This window comes from Canis lupus, chromosome 14 (genome assembly GCF_003254725.2).
Source record: "Canis lupus dingo isolate Sandy chromosome 14, ASM325472v2, whole genome shotgun sequence".
Lineage (NCBI taxonomy): Eukaryota > Metazoa > Chordata > Mammalia > Carnivora > Canidae > Canis > Canis lupus.
The window spans coordinates 7047249-7061139 of NC_064256.1; the positions used below are offsets into that span (position 1 = coordinate 7047249).

At 38.8% G+C, this 13891-nt stretch overlaps 1 protein-coding gene across 2 annotated transcripts in view; it reads right to left on the minus strand.

The window, feature by feature from the left end:
• Nucleotides 1-472: 472 nt before the first annotated feature.
• STRIP2 (striatin interacting protein 2) overlaps nt 473-13891 on the minus strand; it is a 50330-nt gene continuing 36911 nt past the window's right edge. For both annotated transcript variants that reach the window (XM_049093366.1, XM_025471619.3), the window contains 3 exons: nt 8704-8808; nt 7650-7854; nt 473-4427 (listed from right to left, as the gene is read on the minus strand). In XM_049093366.1, coding sequence (XP_048949323.1) covers nt 4177-4427; nt 7650-7854; nt 8704-8808 — 561 coding nt within the window. In that variant the 3' untranslated portion in view covers nt 473-4176. The remainder of the gene's footprint in view (nt 4428-7649; nt 7855-8703; nt 8809-13891) is intronic.

A 13891-nucleotide genomic window follows, 5' to 3' on the forward strand; every position in this document is an offset into this window, starting at 1 on the left:
TTTCCGTGAAAAATCTTCCAAATACTGAGGTTTAACATTTTACAATTAACATTAGAATAGCCAAACATTTAGAAAATGCATTCATCTGGAAAAGGTGTTTGAAAGTGTAAGGTACTCAGGACTTACATTTTATGAACTTTCCATAGCAGGACTTCTGAAGGAATACCAGATGCTACTGAAAATTCATTAATGGAAAAAATAGGTAAAATATAATTCATGAACTCTCCCCCAAATCACCAATTAGGACTTACCCATGCCAATATTTCCAAAATCATTTGCATGTTGCTCCAAAAGCTCTAATATAGACAGAGCTTTGATCTCTCCCTTTGTTCTGCCCTATTTTAGAGATTACACATTTCCACCATGTAAATAGCTCATTGTTGAGTAGTGAGATTATATGGAAGGTAATTTTCTTCACTATCACGATACTCTTCTTTGTTTTATGGTTTAGAGAAAACAAGAAAGCAGGAGGCCCAGAGGCAGACAAGTTTTATTTAGTATAGTTGATAAAATCATGATGTAGACATTTTTACTCTAAAATGTATTTTATGTGTTTATGTATATATTTGATGTCTCATGTTGAAAAGCATCATATAAAATATCCATTGAAATATGTACTAGTATTAAATACATGTAAGAATAGCAGTAGGGGCTCTAAAAGCTACTGGGTGTTTTATAAAAGTTGTTTATAAATCCCATAACATTTTATTATCTACAGAAAACATTTTATTGTGCCATTACTGAAAAGTCTGTACTGGAATTATATATTACAGGTAGAGCAGATGTTAATAGGCCATGTCCAATATTTCTGAGATAGTGGCAAGACTCTCTGCCTCTGAAAAGCTAGACTTAGCATCTAGCTTTACAGAGTGCCAGAGAGTTGCAAAGTTCAAACCTGACCTTGCCTGGATATTAAGGTGGTGTTACTTAGCTCAACAATAGCATCGATGAGACCAACATCACAAGTCTGATTGTTGTATGAACCAATGTCATTTTTGTTTCAGAAGTACAGCTGCATTTTGAGCCTCAACTTGTTTTATTGTAAATATAGGTCATCTCAAGAAGCCCTAGAGGAAAGAATTCAAACTCATCACAACTACTTGTGGGAGAAAAAGAAATCATCAAAACACCTGTTCGTTTATAGAACTGTCTTTATATAATAAAGATTCTTGTTAGGTGGAAGTGCTAGGGGAACTATGGACACAAAAGGTCAAGAAAATCTCAACTGAAAATATCAGCATAAAGCACTGCAATGGGTGGTTTCAAATGCTCACTGGAAAGCTGTGGAAATTCTCAAGAATCTCTACGAAAGCCCTGCCACCAATCTTAAAAGCTCACTGAGAAGCTGCTGTGACTCACTGTCTACCCATATGTCTGGTTGCAACTGTCTTCCTGTAGGTAGAATATACTTCTCTGGCCCAATGTTAGGCTTGCCCCATGTGAACTGTTTTTTGCCAGTGGAACATGAGCAATTTGACTTATGATACATCCAAGCAGGAGCTTGAAGCACCCTCAGGTGCTTGCATGGTATGGTTTGGTGCTTGCTCCTGCCCTTTACCATGACAACAGTATGTCCCAGGCAGGAGCTATTCCATCAGCCTTGTGCCAGAATAAGATGATGTGTGAGCAGAGCTAAATCTAGCAAGTTAACCTGAGTAGAATAGAGCTGCAGCTCATCCCCAGAAACAAGAAATAAAGATATGTCATAAGCCACTGGGATTTTTGCAGCTGTTTGTATTAGTCTACCCCAGGGAATACTTTCTGTATCTGTTTTTTAAGATTCTTTTGTGTTGAAGAATTAAGTACTAAATTTCTAACTCCAGTTCAATTTCTTTTTATTAAAGTGCTTTCAGTAGATAAACAGTGTCATCAACAATCAACACAGATTTTACTGAAATATTCACAAATAAAATCCTCTATAAATCACTCAAATGATGTTCTTCTAAGTAGTAACAGTAAGTCTTTGGAGGTTGGTTAATCTGAATTTATTCCTAACCACGTGGGTTCTCAGATTGGAAGATTCAGATCAGTTACTTTAACATATGGGGCTGGCTGTCATTACCTGAATACTATCCCAGCAAGTCAGCGAAAAAATGTTGTGATTTGAAACTAATCACTTTTCTTGGTATCTCAGTTTCTCCATCTGCACTGAGAATATTCCCTTAAACAAGATTTGTAAAAAAAGTATGAAATGTTAAAGCTTAGCATACGTCTTGCCTCTGAAAGCATTCATGTGCATATTTTTAAAAGGGCAACTTATTTGTTCTTGACACAAATTAAATACTATATGGTTTTAAGAGAAATAGATTGATGACTGCTCTTTCCTTGAAAATTGTCTTTTCAGTTAAACCACATTAAAATAAATTAATAGGATTTGCAGATGATATGCTCAGTGAATTACTTTGATTGCAGCAAGGACAGCTGTCCTACTCAGGTAAAATTTACCAATTATTTCAAGAAGTGTCATCCATTACATATATTCTTCATGACCTTTCCATAAAAATAGAAATCCTGCTACCCTAAAGCTCAAAGAGGTGAAATCCAAGCTTTAGTTAGAGTTCTGGTCTAGCTCCTTTGGATATGGTTAATAACTGTATCATGACTTCCAAATCAAACTGTAGTTGACAAAGTAAATAAGCCATTTTTTACTAGACTTCCTGTCACAAATTGACCTGATGCTATCATAAAAACAATGCAGTAGTGTCTCTGTCGGGGGGAGGGCATTTAAAATAAAAAAGCTTGAAAATATAGATGACATAACTGTGGGGACAGAAGAGAAATAAAATGATCCTGACTGAATCAGAAGCTTTTCTAAAAACTTTGTTTCTGTCAAGAAGTATGTGATTTTTTTTTAAAGACTTATTTATTTATATGAGAGAGAGTGCGTGGAGTGGGGGAGGGACAGAGGAAGAGAGAGAATCTCAGGCAGACTCCCTGCTGAGTGCTCCAGCACGATCTCACGATCTAGAGATCATGACCTGAGCCAAAATCAAGAGTCAGACACTTAACTGACTGAGCCACCCAGGTGCCCCAATAAATATGTGATTCTGCTGTAAAAGAAATTTAGAGGTTGGTACATCAATCCCTGTATTTTCAAAGAAACGTGCAATATTTTTAGGTAGGAACAATATTGCTAAATCTCCACATGACACTTTGAAAGCACTTGCAGTAAAAAGGAAAAAAAATATCATTAATCGACATAGAAGAAAAATGGTAAGCTGTGATGCTCTTGCTACTCTATCCAATTAAAAAATAAATCGATCATGAGCAGAAATGGACATGCCATCCCAATAAATAAAACCTCCTGCAGTTACTTGTCATTTAAAAAATGAATTGGATGAAAAGGATGACTTTTTACAGTGTACTCAGTCATTTGAAGACTGAAGTAGATTAAGAAAAACATGAAACATCCTTAGAGGAGGCCTATTTCAGACTGCCTATGGCAGAGCACTCCATGCCCTATACAGAATACACAGAGAATTTCAGATTGAACATACATCTCTTCAGGAGTAGAGGAAAAAACACTTTACACAATATACCTTACTGTAACATGCAGTCTTTAGGTAAGAGTAAATCATCATCCTTTACAGAGAAGATGCAGGTGCTCTAAAATCATCTTTGAGGTAATATTTTTTTTGAACTAATAATTTTAGAAAGAGGTGTCAAAATTTTAAATTTAAAATCTAGACTTAATTTCAAACTTGAAAGTCCTAGGAATCCAGAGTGAGCAAGAAGGAAATGTTCTCCCTATTTTATGACTTGCCTCTCTCATTATCTATGACGAATATCATGGGTCAAATGCTGTAATAAACTTGTTCTCACTCTTCGGGCCAGCAAAGGCTAGCCTAGTTCTGGGTAAGACTAAAGCAGGGAGCAGTCCCACAAAAGAGCCTGCAGGACTGATCCAGCAGATTTTCAAGGCCAGCTGGGTACCCAACTGACTCCAGGGCAAGTTGACCAATTTGTTTTGACTCAGGATCCTAGCCTTGCTCTATCTCCAGGCCCAAAGTCCCCAGGATGGCCCTGCACCACACTGGATGTCCTTGGGCTAGGCCAGCTCTCCCCTGGACAAGCATTCTCAGAGCTGGAAACAGAGGCTAAAAGGGCAGGGTAGGCAGAGCACCATTTATTGGAACCAAACCCCTTCTATCAGATGCTTTGTTCTTAAGAGCTCAGTCAGTGATTCTGGAGCAGCTCCTCCCAACAGATGGGCTGTGAAAACACCTCTCTCTCCAGCCACAGCTCATATGAATAGTGGAAGTCCTCAGGCAGATCCAACCTCTGCCCCAGCACACTCTGCAAGCAGTTATCCACAGGTGAAAATTCAGAGTCCTGGGGTTTGTCATACCGGCGGCTGTTAAAAGCCTCAATATTGGCCCTCAAGGTACATTCTTCTGCTTGGAAGTCCCATGGCCTGGCATCGATGTCTGTATTGGGAAGAGAGGAAGAAGAACATGTATATAACTCAGGACTCTGCTCCTCTTATCATAAAGCATGGCCTATGGGATAAGAACAATGAAACGGGGGCACCTGGGTGGCTCAGTGGTTGAGTATCTGCCTTTGGCTCGGGTCGTGATCCCGGCATCTTGGGATTGAGTCCCACATCAGGCTCCTCGCAGGGAGCCTGCCTCTCTCTGTATCTCTCATGGATAAATAAAATCTTAAAAAAAAAAAAAAAACAACAAAGAATGGACTGCTCAGAATTCCCTTTTTGTGGAGGGCAACATACAAAGTAAGTGCATAATATACTGCCACTCCAGGTTAAAAAATATACTTGTATATGCAGAGACTATCTGTTTGTTTTTTTTTAGATTTTATTTATTCATGAGAGACAAAGAGAGGGCAAAGGGAGAAGCAGGCTCCCTGTGGGGAGCCTGATGCAGTACTTGATCCCAGGATGTGGGGTCACGACTCAAGGCAGATGCTCAACCACTGAGCCACGCCGGTGCCCTAGAGACTATCTTTGGAAGGGCAGTCTAGACACTGCTAACAGTGATTACCACTGAGAAGGAAACAGGTCCCCTGAGAGAGATTGACTTTTTTTTTTTTACTGTATTTTCATTATTTTTTTTTTAAGATTTTATTTATTTATTCATGAGACACACAGAGAGAGAGAGAGAGAGAGAGAGAGAGAGAGAGAGAGAGAGAGAGAGGCAGAGACACAGGCAGCGGGAGAAGCAGGCTCCATGCAGGGAGCCTGACATGGGACTCGATCCGGGGTCTCCAGGATCACACCCTGGGCTGAAGGCGGTGCTAAGCCGCTGAGCCACCTGGGCTGCCCTTCATTATTTTACTTTCTTACTAGTTATATGTATTATATTTTCAAAAGTGGCAACTCAATTCCCTTTACTGAGCTTTCCTAGGGGACAGGAGTTACCCATTTGAATGGAATCATCAGCTCTCAAGGAATGGAAAGAGGCAGGAAGGGGTACAACCAGGAGAATCAGAATGGATCAATTCTGAAGACTTTACTGATTCCCTGTGACCTCTCCCAGCATGTGATAAGTGTATGTGTCGGCTTATGTTAAAATTATTAGGTGAAAGCTTCTAGGAAGGTAAAAAGAGAAAACAGATAATCTGCTTTATTCTATTTATCCCACTCAGACGCTTATTTCAGGGCTAGAGATCTGTCTTTCCCCGATCTCTTATGTCTCACACTCAATGGTATATATATATATATTTTTTTAATTTTTATTTTAAATAGTCTCTAAACCCAACATGGGGCTCAAACTCAAGACCCCAAGATCAAGGGTACATGCTCTACTGACTAAGCCAGCCAGGCCCCCATAATGGTTTATCTTAAGGAAGTACAGATTGGGTTTGGACTCATGATAGCAGCAACAACAGACATGCCATTTGCAGGATAAAACATTTTCATGTTTTAAAAACCTACAAGAATTTAAATAGTTAATTGGCTTTATGTCTCATAGAAGTTGCTCCTGGCTTGTTATCGGCCAATCATATACTTCCCTTAGTTTTGTGGGTTCTTTACTGCAGCATTCTCTAAAATTCAGGCAGGTTACAAATCCCAGCAAAGACAAGTCATTAGTCATTTTACCAAAAATTCTTAAATACAATTATGCAAATAATGGTCAAATCCTACTATAGCAAATGTCAATACAATGAAAAAGCTCTCCAAACTAAATTCTTCCAAACTTTGGTGAATCTATCATACGTCAACCAGATATTATAATGTCTCCTAATGTTAGACAATACGCAGTTCCCAATGGTACCTCAAATGTACTATAGCTGAAAAGTTTAAACTGAATCCATCGAACCTTCAGATCTAACTTTCAGTTTAGGGACATCTGGGTGGCTCAGTGGTTGAGCTTTTGCCTGCTGCGCAGGATGTGATCCTGAGTCCCGGGATCCAGTCCCACATTGGGCTCCCTGCGTGGAGCCTGCTTCTCCCTCTGCCTGTGTCTCTGCTCTCTCTCTGTCTCTCATGAATAAATAAATAAAATCTTTATTAAAAAAATAACTTTCAGTTTTTAGGTAATATGAGAGATAGAGAAAAAAGGTAAATGATGCCACAAAGAAGCTAGAGATAAATCCAGAAGGTGGATATTCTGCAGGGTGACTGACCTAGTTCTTCAATTAGCATTATGGAAAAAAATGAAAACAAAACACTGCTAGATTTAACAAATAAAAGGATAGAACAGCCAGATGAATTTGTGGCCCTGGGCTGGATGATGACTTGGAAAAAACAGCTTTAAAAAACATTTTGGGGGGGTGCCTGGCTGGCTCAATCGGAAGAGCATGCGACTCTTGATCTTGGGGTCATGAATCTGAGCCCCACATTGGGTGTAGAGATTACTTAAATAAACAAAACTTTTAAAAAAAGAATATTTGGGGGCAACTGGGGAATTCTGAATATGGACTTATGATGTAGATAATGTTAACTGAAAAAAGGTGATGAAAAGGTATGTATAATTTTCTTAAAGTAAAAAGTATACATATGTAAAGAAAAAGATCTAGAAGAATATACAGTAAGATTTAACAGTAACAATCTTCAGGTGGTACAAAGGCATAAATATGGTGATATAGTAAGTTTCTGACTTGTATTTTCTATTTTTTTTTTTGAAGTTTATTCAGGTAATATCTATATCCAACTTGGGGCTTGAACTCACAACCTTGAGATCAAGAGTCATGTCCTCTTCCAACTGAGTCACCCAGGAAGGCTGCTTTTTTTGCTTTATCTAATTGCTTTTTAATAATAAAAGGTTATTTTAATTTTAGAAACCTCTTGGAGAAATCTGTCTTTTAAAGGAATGTTTTCAAAAGGAGGTAATTATCTCAATTTGCTTGTTTTATAAAATGGGAAAAAATTTTTAAAGCAAACTCTATCTACAATGTGGGGCTCAAACTCTCAATCCTGAGATCACTAGTTGCATGTTCTACTGACTGAACCAACCAGCCAGGTGCCCCTAAAATGGATTTTTATAGTTAATATAGGACCAGAGCACATGCTAGAATTTGGGGCAGTAACCTTAAAGTTTGTTATATCAGTACCTGCCTATAATCACATATTTTCTCATCCAAACTAAACTGTGTAACAATTCATACCAAAAGAGTAGAGATAAATGTTTATTTAGTTTGTTTAAATAACTGGGCAACTCCTGGAGGTCAAGAGCTCTGACAATACTCACCATTCCCATAAGCCCAGTCATCATTCATGCGGTGGCGTACTTTCTGATAGATGGCTGACATGGTTTTCATGTTGCTTTTCCTCCACTGGCGCCCCAGATACTTGGTCTGTATTTTTAGCAGCTTCAGAACATAAAGTTGCAGCATGGCCTGTTTGACCTTGAGGGCTCGCTTTAAGATTGGAGCAGATTTGAATACTACCAGCATCTACCCATTTGAAGAGAGGTGGGAGTGAATAAAGGCAGATAAGTTTCTTGCAACTTCCAACTCACAGAAAAATTAAGCCAAACTTAACTGGTCTCAATACCCTGGGGGAGCTTTTGGGAATCTATGGTCCAGGTTCTATTCATATTTAGTCTTCAAGAACATAGAGGAACCACTCCATTTATATGTCACAATTCAAAGTTTCCTAATATTCAAAGTACATGATATAAAGGCAAAATAATTGTTCAGCCACACATTCCATTTCTACTGTTACCAGCTTCTTATGTATCTCCTGGATACATAATTCTATGTACACATATATTATTTTTATTAACAAAACCCACAGCCAACTACATATCCTGTCACATTGTTCTATACCTTGCTTTTTATTTAACAATGTATCTTGAAAGTTACTCTGCATCAGTATAGAACTGCCTCATTCTTTTTTCCTGCCTCATTCCTTTTAATGGTTGTATAATATTCTATTATAAGGATGTACCAATATTATTTAACCAGTTGGTCCTGTATTAATAGGCTTTAGGTTGTTTCCAATCTTTCATGATTTGTACTGCAATGAATAATCTTAGACTTGCATTTGGGATGTGCTTATAATCCAAATAACAATGCTAACTTTCCAACCAGAGCTGCCCTGGGGGATAGTCCATTTTCAGCTCCTTGTAAAGAAATGGACTATGAATAATTATTTCATATAGAATAAGTGCCCAGAATTAGGTGCTCACCTTATGTAGCATTCAGAGCTCTATAGAGCTCACAAAGCAGGAAGTCCATAAATATTTAAGATTAAAAAAATTTAGTCAGATGGACACTACCACTATCTGAAGCCCCACTCACCATTGTTCTGGAATGCTTCCATTTGGTCAGTTTATTGAGTAGCCTCAGAAGGTTGATGCAGGAAAAGAGGTTCCTCCAACAGAACTGGTTGTTGTCTCCAGCTTCCTGTAATAAGGCAGGCCCACCATTACCTCAATACCTATAAGGCTTTCATTCCCACAGAAGCCTGAAATGCTACCTCCTCACCATTCTGCTCTTCACACACTAAGGCCTCAAAGCATGCAATACTCTTCATCTGAAAGCACACAGCTGACAATCCTGGAAGGCTTAACCTAGAGCAAGTACTGATTAGAAAGAGGATACATGAACATAGGAACCTCACTCAAGCAAGCCTTCTTGTGTTACTTTCTGCTTTAAAATCAGAAAAGAGATGATAAGGCAGCCCCGGTGGCGCAGCGGTTTAGCGCCATCTGGAGACCCTGGATCGAGTCCCACGTCAGGCTCTCTGCATGGAGCCTGCTTCTCCCTCTGCCTGTGTCTCTGCCTCTCTCTCTGCATTTCTATGAATAAATAAATAAAATCTTAAAAAAAAAAAAAGAAAAGAGATGATAGAATTTAACCCCCTTATACCTTGTACTTATATAAACTGTTTACAACTGCTAGGAGTTATTCTGGTAGATTCCTTCCTTCCTCCTTTTCTTTCTTCCTTTCTTCCTTTTTTTAAGTAGGCTGTATGCCCAATGTGGGGCTAGAACTCATGACTCCAAGATCGAGTCATGCTCAATATACTGATTGAGCCAGCCAGGTGGCCCTTTTCTGGTAGATTTCAAACTATGTTAAGATAGATCTGATATTCATTATGACTTAATTTTTAAAATCATCTTCCATCCTCCTTTATCAAACTCTATTGCAGTGAATTGCTTAATTCTCTAGCATGGAAGCAAAAATGGTAGATGGTAAATTCTAACCAGGCGTTTCTCTTGTATGTTTATTGATAGCTTGTGAACACCCAACCAGAGATAACAGATGGATGTCAGATTAGAAACAGGTATCTACTCACAGAAAATCTTTCAAGGGCAAAAATAAAGAGTCCTTCTGGATTTGGGGGTCTGGAAATATACTGGAATCAAAAGCTATGTAAATCAATGAGCATGCATGGTAGCCAAACTAACATCTTGGAAATTCCTCATGCCTACAATTTGATTGGAGAATGTAAGAGTAGGAGACAATATGTAGAAGTGAACTGTTGTCTGAAGAATGGAAAATTACCCCCTCCTTTACCAAATTTATCCAAAGCAAGCAAGACAGACATACATCTAATGTGGAATGAACATCCAAGATTATTAGGCTCTACTAAGAAATAAATAGGACTACTAAGGGTCAAAAAGTTCCAGGAAAACTTTTTGAAATATTATTATTATTATTATTTTTAATTTTTATTTATTTATGATAGTCACACAGAGAGAGAGAGGCAGAGACACAGGCAGAGGGAGAAGCAGGCTCCATGCACCGGGAGCCTGACATGGGATTCGATCCTGGGTCTCCAGGATCGCACCCTGGGCCAAAGGCAGGCGCCAAACCGCTGCGCCACCCAGGGATCCCTTTTTGAAATATTATTTAGAAAAAAAATGTTCTCCTTCCTGTAGTAAATGTTCAATATTGTGTTTAGAACTAGTTCCTAGAGAACCATCTATTTCCTTCTAAGAGAAACTTCCATGGGAGTTTCCACTCTAGTGCATCAGCTAGTAGGCTTGCCCAAAACAGGTAGGTTCTATAGATGTTCCATCTTGTGTGTCTAACAGAGGAATGAACTCTTAAATGTTTATTATTTTTTTTAAGCAGGGGAAACAGAGAACATATGGGAGAAGCTATGTATATCTCCACTATGAGCTTCCTTTATCCTGATTTCTAATATGATAGCAGCATAAAGAGCCTTGCATTCCTTAGCACTTCAAAACATAATATGGAAGAGGTGCCTGGCTGGCTCCATTGGTAGAGCATGAGACTCTTAATCTTGGGGTCTGAGTTCAAGGCACATGTTGGGTGTAGAGCTCACCTTAAAACAAAACAAAACAAAACAAAACAAAAAAAGGGGTGTGGCTTGTAGAAGCAGCCCTGGAGTAGATAGTAGACACCTGGATAATGGCTTTGACCATGGCTGTATGATGGTAGATAAGTCATTTCCTTGTTTCTTGTAAGAGGTTGAATTACACCATATTTCAGATCCTTTCACCTCTGATCATTTAATTTAGTACTGTGATTTACCTCCACTTTCTCCATTTGGTTCAAAAGTGAAGTTTTAAGTGAAAGTAAGCTGATTGTGGCTACCTTTTCATCAAAGGTCAGTCTCAAGAGTCCCAGGAAAGACACTCTAGTTCCTTCATGAAGATGGTCTCATCTGCCCAGGGCCTTACTCTCTTTTCTTTCTGATAATGCTGCCCCACCGACTAAAACTAGTCCCATTTCTTGCTTCATCAGATGTTGCCTGAAGTGGTCACTGAAAGAACACAGGTGCCTGGGTGGCTCTGTTGATTAAGCATCTACCTTCAGCTCAGGTCATGATCTTTTTATTTTTCCAAAGATTGATTGATTGATTGCTTGATTGATTTATGAGAGATGGAGAGAGAGAGAGACAGAGGGAGAGAGAGGAGCAGGCTCCCTGCAGAGCAGAGAGCCTGATGCAGGACTCCATTTCAGGACCCCAGGATCACAACCTGAAAGCAGATGCCTAATCTACCGAGTCACCCAGACACTCTCTTTTTTAAAAGATTTTGGGATCCCTGGGTGGCTCAGTGGTTTAGCACCCGCCTTTGGCCTGGGCCGTGATCCTGGAGTCCCCAGATCGAGTCCCATGTCGGGGTCCCGGCATGGAGCCTGCTTCTCCCTCTGCCTGTGTCTCTGCCCCTCTCTCTCTATGTCTATCATGAATAAATAAATAAAATCTTTAAAAAAATAAATAAAAGATTTTATTTATTTACTTGACAGAGAGCACGAGCACAAGCAGGGGGAGTGGCAGATAGAGGGAGAAGCAGGCTCCCCAAGGAGCAGGGAGCCTGATCCCAGGACCCCAGGATCATGACCTAAGCCAAAGGCAGATGCTTAACTGACTGGGCCATTCAGGCTCCCCAATAAATAAAATCTTAAAAAAAGAAAGTAGGAAAGAAAGAAAGAAAAAAACACATGCTAGTCAATGTTCTCTCAGGATAATGCATCCCCAGGTTGTTGTCTGTTTGTAGCAATAAGCTCTGCATGGAGCCCTACTTAAGCCTTCTGCCTTTTTTCCAAACCAACAGATAATCCATTTTTCAGCAGACCTCTAGCTCCATGGGATGCCTTTTCAGATTTGCCAGACTTGAGGGGTTTTTGTTTTCTTGTTTATGTTAATTTAATTTTTCTCTTTTTTTGGGAGGGCAGAACTCAGCATACTGAGTAAAATGTAAACTTCTGTGGAGAGATAGATTTTATGAGCAGCAGCACTTGGCCATATTCTCTTGTTTCTGTTACTTCACACTATCTTTTTTTTTTTTTTTTAAGATTTTATTTATTTATTCATGAGAGACACAGAGAGAGAGAGGCAGAGGGAGAGGCAGGCTCCATGCAGGGAGCCTGATGTGGGACTTGATCCCGGGTCTCCAGGATAACACCCTGGGCCAAAGGCAGGCACTAAACTGCTGAGCCACCCAGGCTGCCCTACTTCACACTATCTAAAGCAAGACCTTTACTCACTTTCTACTGGTGAAAGTTGAAAAAAGAAAATATTTGCCCATGTTTCACTTGTATAAACACTTGTTTACAAAAGCAATCCCATTTACAACTGCACCAAAAATAATAAAATACCTTGGAATAAACTTAACCAAAGAGATAAAGATTTATACTCTGAAAACTATAAAACACTGATAAAAGAAATTAAAGAGGATACAAAGAAATGGAAAGGCATTCCATGCTCATGGATTGAAAGAATGAGTATTATTAAAATGTCTATACTACTCAAAACAATGTATAGAGTTAATGCAATCTCTATCAAAATACCAACAGCATTTTTCACAGAACTAGAACAAACAATACCAAAATTTGCATGAAACAACAAAAGACCCTGAATAGTAAAGAAATCTTGAAAAAGAAAAACAAAACCAGAGGTATCACAATTCCAGACTTCAAGTTATATTACAAAGCTGTAGTAAGCAAAACAGAATGGTACTGCCACAAAATAGACATACAGAGCAATACAACAGAATAGAAAACCCAGAAATAAACCCACAATTAGGGCAGCCCTGGCAGTTCAGCGGTTTAGCACCGCCTTCAGCCTAGGGCCTGGTCCTGGAGACCCGGGATCGAGTCCCACGTCAGGCTCACTGCATGGAGCCTGCTTCTCTCTCTCTTTCTCAGGAATACATAAAATACATTAAAAAAACACACCCACAATTATATGTTCAATTAATTTTTGACAAAGTAGGAATGAATATACATAGGGAAAAAGTTTCTTCAACAAATGATGTTGGGAAAACTGGATAGCTATGTGCTTAAGAATGAAAATGGAACACTTTCTTTCAGCATACAAAAATAAACTCAAAGTGGATAAAAGATCTATGTGTGAGACCTGAAACCATAAAAACCTTAGAAGAGAGCACAGGCAGTAATTTCTCTGACATCAAACCATAGCAACATATTTCTAGATATGTCTCCTGAGGCAAGAGAAATAAAAGCCAAAATAAATTATTAGGACTACATCAAAATAAAAAGCTGCACAGCAAAGGAAACAAAACTAAAAGGCAAACTATGGAATGAGAAGATATTTGCAAATGACATATCACACAAAGGGTCAGTATCCAAAATATATAAAGAACTGATACAACACCCAAAAAACCAAATAAACCAATTAAAAATGGGCAGAAGGCATGAGCAGATATTTCTCCAAAGAAGACATCCCGATGACCAACAGACACATGAAAAGATATTCAGCGTCACTCATCACCAGGGAAATGCATAGCACAACTACAATGAGATGTCACCTCATAGTGGCCAGAATGGCTAAAATCAAAAACACAAGAAACAAAAAATGTTGGTGAGGATGTGGAGAAAAAGGAACTCTCTTGCACCATTAGTGGGAATGTAGACTGGTTCCTCAAAAAGTTAAAAATAGAACTACTCTATGATCTAGTGATTGTACTACTCAGTATTTAATCAAAAAAATACAAAAACCTTAATTCAAAGGGATATATGCATCCCTATGTTTATTGCAGCACCATTT